This window comes from Lates calcarifer, linkage group LG23 (genome assembly GCF_001640805.2).
Source record: "Lates calcarifer isolate ASB-BC8 linkage group LG23, TLL_Latcal_v3, whole genome shotgun sequence".
Lineage (NCBI taxonomy): Eukaryota > Metazoa > Chordata > Actinopteri > Centropomidae > Lates > Lates calcarifer.
The window spans coordinates 7,898,212-7,905,415 of NC_066855.1; the positions used below are offsets into that span (position 1 = coordinate 7,898,212).

The window sequence follows — 7,204 nt, forward strand, 5'->3', positions numbered from 1 at the left end:
CTGCTGCTGACTCCAGGTCAGGTTTTGTCAACTCTTACAGTGATGGATGATCAGGATGATTCTGGATATGTCTCACTGTACTGGAGGCATGCTTGAAGATCTTAAACACTCATGCATTTCAGCCACAGCCTTGATGAGAGAGGACTGTAATTAACCAATCAGGGTCTTGTGGTGTTTTAAAGAGTGACCAATCAACTGAAGACCACCAGGAAGACTGAAATGAATCTGTAAAATCACACACATCCATGCACTTATGCACAGATATATCTAAAGCTCCTCTCTCTCTCTCTCTCTCCCACACACACACACACACACACACACACACTCTGGCACACTCACTTAGACACATCATTGCTTCTTATACAATATGAATAAATACTTGATGCCCTTACACACTCACACATACACACACACACACGCCTCCAGACACCACAAGCCGGGGCTGGTGGTCTGACGGAATGCCGGGTATCATCTGTGGTGACTCCATTGAGTGTGTGTGTTTGTGTGTGTGCGTGCCCTCCCTCCCCTCAGTGCTCCATCTAATACCCTGTCATCATCAATAACCTCAGCAGTGCTGACTCACTGGCTTTTACAACCATGGGGTTTGGGCCTTACTTACAGCCACAGACCCTTGTCTCCGTCTCTGTCTGTCTGTCAGCCTGCTCCACACACGCCGGGGATGTGTGCACGCGTGTGCCTGTGGCCAATAGTGTGCACACGCGCAAACAGTACACACTTACATACACGCTTATTCTTCGGCGTAGATGCGTCCATCCACACAGGTATGAATGTGTCTTTCACATTTGCTCTAATGAAAGTCACCACAGACCCTTTACCACCCACCCACTGATGCTCCCCAATCAGTCCCACAATCCACCATAATAATTCACTCTCATCAGGAGACAGAACCTCATCATAGGCTCTAAACGTGTCACCCCTCCCCCTTCTCCTAACCCATTATCCCTATCCTAATTGTCTCCAGGCCTTTATTTAATTCTACTTACAGGCAGCAAGAAAGTACTTTATCTCCTATTCACATGAGGGTGTAAATACATATGAAACTATACTAAACAGTGTTTATCATGGGGTCATTGCAGCCCACTTTCCATGATGATGAGTGTGGAGACAGGCTGCGTCAGACAATAATGATGCTGAGCCTCTGACAGGGTAAAAGGCCACTACTGTCTTGACATTTTTACAGACAGTGCATGAATGTGGGTTGCTCTGACGTGTCAATGCTTCACATGTGGCACTGTGATGGTGTTGATGGGAAGGCTTTTTTTAAACATCATTTTTCCCAGCATAGCATGTTAGTCAAAGCTCTTGACTGTGGCCACGGGGACTGTAAATTTTACCTGGGCTAAACTTTATGGCAAAGTTCTGTGATTTGTTGATTAATGAAAGTAAAGATTTTATGAATGGTGTGAAGCAGTGATATTAGTCAACATAGAAGTTTTGCATGAAGTGAAGACAGGAGTCTCTGACAGTTGCTCATTTGAGGACTGGCATTTTTCCCTGGGTGTAAGAAAAAAAAAAAACCCACATGGTCCATATTTAACCTCCAACCATGTTAGATGCTTCTATATTAACTCTGTATTCAAAAGGTTTCTATTTCTAGGATGGGATTAATTTAGTGGATGTACAGTGGATTTTGAACAAATAGCCAAGGTTAGAAGAAATGAAACACTTTGAGGACAGTAATAATGAGAGGTATAAAATAAGAACTACACATATGTGCCCTGATCATGTGTTTTTATTTGAAGTGTTTGTCCCTCATGTGTGTGCAGGGACACCCTCCTGAGAAGACTCTAGTTGTTTATTTAATATCTGGCACAGTCAGTGAGGAGCTGATAATGATTAGTGATACATGGCTGGTGTGTATACACCGTTAAAATGGGCTTGTTTCTATTGAATTAAGTACTTTTAACTATTTCTCATTTTGTTGAGGACCTCTTGGAGTCCCCTCAAGGACCACCTAGAGGTCCCCGGACCCCACTTTGAGAACCACCGATGTGACTGGCTGGCAGGCTCTGTTTCTAAAAGGTGCGCACCTAACTGGCTGGAGCCAGGGCGGCGTATTGCCTTTCACACGCTTCTAAAATACTCTCCGGGCAGAGCCTGAAAGGGTTACTGTTTCCCAAAGTGCCTCATTCTGCGCAGTCGAGAGGGGGCGGCTGAGTGGCGCCGTCGAGTCAGAGACGCAGTTTCTAAAAACCCCGAGACATCATCAAGAAAGAAGCTGACAGTAAGGAAAGCAGCCCCCCCACCCCACCCCCTCCTGCTCCCTCTCCTCTTCCTCCTCCTCCTCCTCCTCCTCCTCCGCTGGCACGCTGCCCGTCTTCTCCTCTGCTTACCAAATCCCCTCAGCGGTTCTGTCACAATAACCGGGCGGCAAGTGTCAAATCCAACTCTTCCCGCAAATACACAAATCACTTTAACGCACACAAGATGCGCTCAGTGGAATTACTACTCAGGCTGCTTTTAGCTCTCAGACATTTAGTCATAGCTCTGTTTAAGTCGTTGATTGTATTTAAAGAATAATATAAACACCATAAACCCCCTCCTGCTTACAGAAAATGACTCGTCGCTTTGATTTCATACGACTTAATTTCCCTGCGCGTCTCCAGCGCGTTTAATTGACCATATCTCTTTAACTTGCAGACAGCATACCCAGGCTTTCCAATTAATAGTCTGCTAACGTCAAAAACAGTTGACCATTGTTTTATGGGCTTTGTGTTCTCTCTCTCTTTCTCTCCCTCTCTCTCCCTCTCTCTCTCTCTCCGGGGCGGTCAGACTTGAATAGGCGCCGGTCTGCTCCAGTCCACCTCTATACAAATACCTCAGTGGAACTTGTGTGGAGCTTCCAGCGTAAAAAGCACAGACCCCAGACGCCCCTGGCTCGCGCGTATACGCCGGCCATTTCATCATCTGACACTGTTTGAAATGTCTGAATCATATTTTACCCATTATGTTAACACCTCGGAGCCCCTGAAACGAGAGTGCGTAGACAAGGGTGGAGGGAGGGGTGGGTGGGTGAATGTGCGCGGCCTCTCCTCTCCCTCTCTCTCTCTGGCGGAGACAAATGAATGCCGGTTCTGTGGAGGCGCTTGAGGTATGTGTTGCGCATTACACAGCGTAGTAAATCAGCCCTTTCTAAAATCACTGTGACGGCGTGGAGCGTCAGGCAGTCCACACAGAGTCACTGAGACTTGGACTTACTGTGCAAGTTAGTAACTCCACTCCACTCCCACTCCGGAGCCCGACCGTCTACACTGCAAAAAATATCAGCCCGGCGTGGTAAACTTTATTTCACAAAACGTGGCTCAATTCCGCTTGTTTCCAATTCAAGAAACTTTTTTTCTGAGTCAAAAAAACATTGCTATTACACTTTTCCATTGGAAACAAGTGGATTGATCACAGCCACAAGCAGACCACTCTTGAAAGGAGAGATTTTAAGACTGAATGAGACAACATGTTCAGATGATATTTTTTTACAGTGTACACGCCCCCTGGTATATAGACACTCGTAAGCAACATGGCTTGACACTAATACATGTTGAAAAGATAGACTTTATTGCTAAAACGTGTAACCATAACATGTACACTGATATGTTTTACTTTTTTATTTATTTTTTTGTCATTTTTAGAAATATTCAAGTAGACATCTCCCATATTTTTTTTCTGGTATACTCTGCTATTCTCTTTCCTTATGCTCTATACTCACAATCGTTAAAATAATAAATAAAACGTACAGATTTGTTTATTTCTACAATACTATGTATTCCAAAAAAAAGCTGAGTTCACGCCTTTATATATATCTTTAACCTCAACTTTCTTTTTTTTTTTTTTACAATTTAATTATTATTGATATTAATATTATACAAAAACTCTAGGCAGCATTGCAGTGAAATAACAGTCAGCATCAATGTTCAGTTGAAAAAAAGTTCACCTCTTGGAGAAGTGTAGCATATGCATTCCATCTTCAATGTCTCATAAAAAATATGAAAAAAAAGCTCTTCTTTATGAAGTGCTCGTGTTCCCCCAAAAACGACGTTTCAGGGCTGAGAATAAAATATGGTCCTGGTTCAATTAGAAAAAATAGCTGCATTTTTCTTAAATATGTACAATGTTGGTATTTCACTTAAAATGCTATATAAAAAAATAGATTTGCTATGGTGCCCACCTCTGTAGAGAGTTAACAGTGCAATAGAAACCGTATTTCCAGTCCACCACCCCCACCCCACCCCACCCCTCCCTCCCCCGCTCCTCTTCGACCACCGCTACTTCCTTAGAGAAAAATCAGCACGAGCACTTGCACTCTGAGATGATTGGGTATTGCACCTGTATCCACGTACAGTATTTCTGTCTTAGAAACCCTTGACAATACCACCGGAGGAAAATCTTGTTGATTGACTTGACGGGCTTGCAAGACATCCCCTCGGGGAAGGAGCAAGAGCGCTCAGAGAAACAGTTTCCCTCCTTGATGTAACGTGGCCAGAACCTCACGCCCAAATCCTTCCAGGTGTACACCACTGGGCAGTGCGTATAGGTCCACAGCCACTGGCAGAAATTTCCTACGGGCTTTCTTGCCCACTTTTACCCGCTTCCCATAGGGGGTCTCTGTGAGGTCCAGCTTTTTAATCTCGTTAGGCATGGGCCCCTGCAGCTTCACCTGGCTGTCTGTCGCGGAGAGGTTCACCATGGGCGAGCTGATGGACATGAAGTTGGGGTCAAAGTTGCTGCCGAGCTTTTTCCTCAGAGTCCTCTCGGCCAAGTCCTGCTCCCGGGGGTCGTACTCCGGGTCGGGGTCCTCCTTCAGGTCGGGCACGGGGAGGTGATCGCTGGGCGATGGACGGAGGCGAAGGTAATGCTGGGAAACTCCAAGGTGAATGCACACCAGCACGTAAACGAGTAGCGTTTGTGAGAGGCCCATTTTATTCCTGCTGTTTTTACGCACCGGCTCTTCTCGCGTAAATAATATTCAGTTCTTTTCCCGGTTGCTGTGTTCTCTGCAATGACTAGCCTGGGGCTTCATAAATAGTAGAAGTTCAGTCACCAGCAAGGCGATACTTTTAATAGACCACGTCGGGTTTGAATGACATGGAGCGGAGTGCTTTGCTTTTTAGGGCTCCTTCAACTTTGCAATTTGCCCGCCGATGCAACTCTGCAGCGCGAAGCAGTGCCCCTGCTTTGCAAAAAGTATTTAGTCTAAACCAAAAAAGCACAAAACAAAATGGGGAAAACTCTATTCACGCTCTCTCCGGCCTCACCCCGCTCCCTTGGATTCACTTTGGGTTTCTTTCGGTTGTCATGGTTACCCCGGGGACTCGAAGCCACGACGAACTGTCTACACTGGATGACAGCGGCCGAGGCGAGAGCTGCATGGAATGAAATGTTTTTCTAAAGAGACAGAATAGATCCGGAGTTGTCCCGAGAGAGAGAGAGAGAGAAAGAGGGGGAGAGAGAGTGAGAAGGGCGCACAAAAGAGTACCTCACCAAGTTTTAAATGTCACGCGCCCGGCAATGAGGGGCTGCCTTGGCCAATGTTATTTTTACGCACGGCTTTTATAAACGTGGCTTCTCCTAACGTCGCCTGACGCTCTCAGGTTTGACAAGGTCCCCAGGGCGCACGATCCATGGGCTGAGGAGTAAGTCTATGCCAGCCAGTCCCCTTGTGGTATTCCAGCCGTCGATATGTGCACCTTACTGAAAATGTCCAAAAACTTAGTGGAAAAATGCGCCGCAGTGGGATGCAATCTCAACTTATGAAACAACAGCCATTTATCTTTCCAGAGGATGTTCCAAATCGCAGAGCAGTTTTTTAAAAGTGAAAGTCTCAGGCTGTGATATTCCCACAAAACTCTCGGTCGTGCATGTGATAAAAAAGACGCTGGAAAAATGGCTTTATAGCAAATTGCAGTGTCGGTGCATACCAAATGCAAACTGCAGAAAGCCAGTAAACGTCGTCAGTTCAGAGTTCCTTTCTCTGTGGCATTGCTGAATCCTTTCAGAAAAGCTTCAGATCCCTCTGTCGCTGCATGACGAGAAAGTCCGTATTATGGAGCCTTATTTTTTTGCCCGGTCGGTGCAAGCGGTCAATTCCTGAGGGAGTGTTCCTACTCCTTTGATAACTGGTACAGAAGCTCCTAGTGAGTCGCTCCTACTTCAGGAGTCTGAGAGACTTGGCGCTGGAGCGTTTCTTTGCTTAGGCACACTGTGTGTGAGTGTGTCTGTAGCGAGTGGTGCTCAGTCCCAAGTTAAATATCCCCCTCCGACGGTACAAAGTGTCAGAGGGGCCTGCCCACCCCGGCCACTTTCACTATGATTGACAGCCCCCCCTCCAGGCCACCCCCCCTCCCCTCCCCTCCTCTCCTCTCCTCTCCCCTCACAACGTGGAAAATATCAGCCACAATCAGGAGGATCAACTGGGTCCTAAAGCACCAGTTTTATCCCGTATTACAGAGTAATATCCCACAACATGAACACTGTTATGCATATTACAGAAGATCCAGATCGCACCTGCACTTTAAAGCGCCGTGGCAACTGTTTTCTCTCGTGATTTTCATCAGCAGACTGTCTGTGATGCACTAATAGGTTCAATACGCTGTCAATACTCCGCTGAAGCGTTTAAGAGTTTCCTTGGCACGAACTTTCCCATGAAATTGATGGGAAACGTTTAGTAGCTCGTCTGCGGAAAAGGGGGCATCACATTCCACCTTTGTTCGTCAGGATTTGGGTCTACACAGGAATTGGCCCGTTGAACTCGGGGGTCACAAAATAGGCGCGTAATTAAGGGCTATAAATGGCCATGGATAACTAAGCGGTACCTTTCCCATGCTAAGCAGTCATTAGGCCATGCTGGACCTCTGCTTGAGCTACGCCGGTCCTCCTATAATGCTGCTTAAAATTACTCAGACTATTTTAATTTCATTATTAATTATTTATCAGTTAATGTCTATAAATAGCTACAATAAACCATAAAGAATCCATGATAAGCTTATTCAACTCTCTTTTTTTATTTTAATGCACAGGAAACAGTGGTGAAGTTGACCTGATCTGTCTGATGAAAACAACAATCAATTTCATTAAAACTAATTCAGATATTTGAAAAAAAAAAAATCATACACACTTTTGCTCATGTTACCATGAAATTAGTTATAAAAGGTGATTGAGGAGTGTTCACCCTCTGAATTTTATCCTTATT

The 7,204-nt window shown here is 45.4% G+C and overlaps 1 protein-coding gene across 1 annotated transcript; it reads right to left on the bottom strand.

The window, feature by feature from the left end:
• Positions 1–3,550: 3,550 nt before the first annotated feature.
• On the bottom strand, positions 3,551–6,299 carry nog2 (noggin 2). The gene is given in 2 exon segments (XM_018681858.2): positions 3,551–4,563; positions 4,565–6,299. Coding segments are annotated over 2 exon segments (633 nt in total). The 5' UTR covers positions 4,934–6,299; the 3' UTR covers positions 3,551–4,299.
• Between the last annotated feature and the right edge of the window lie 905 nt (positions 6,300–7,204).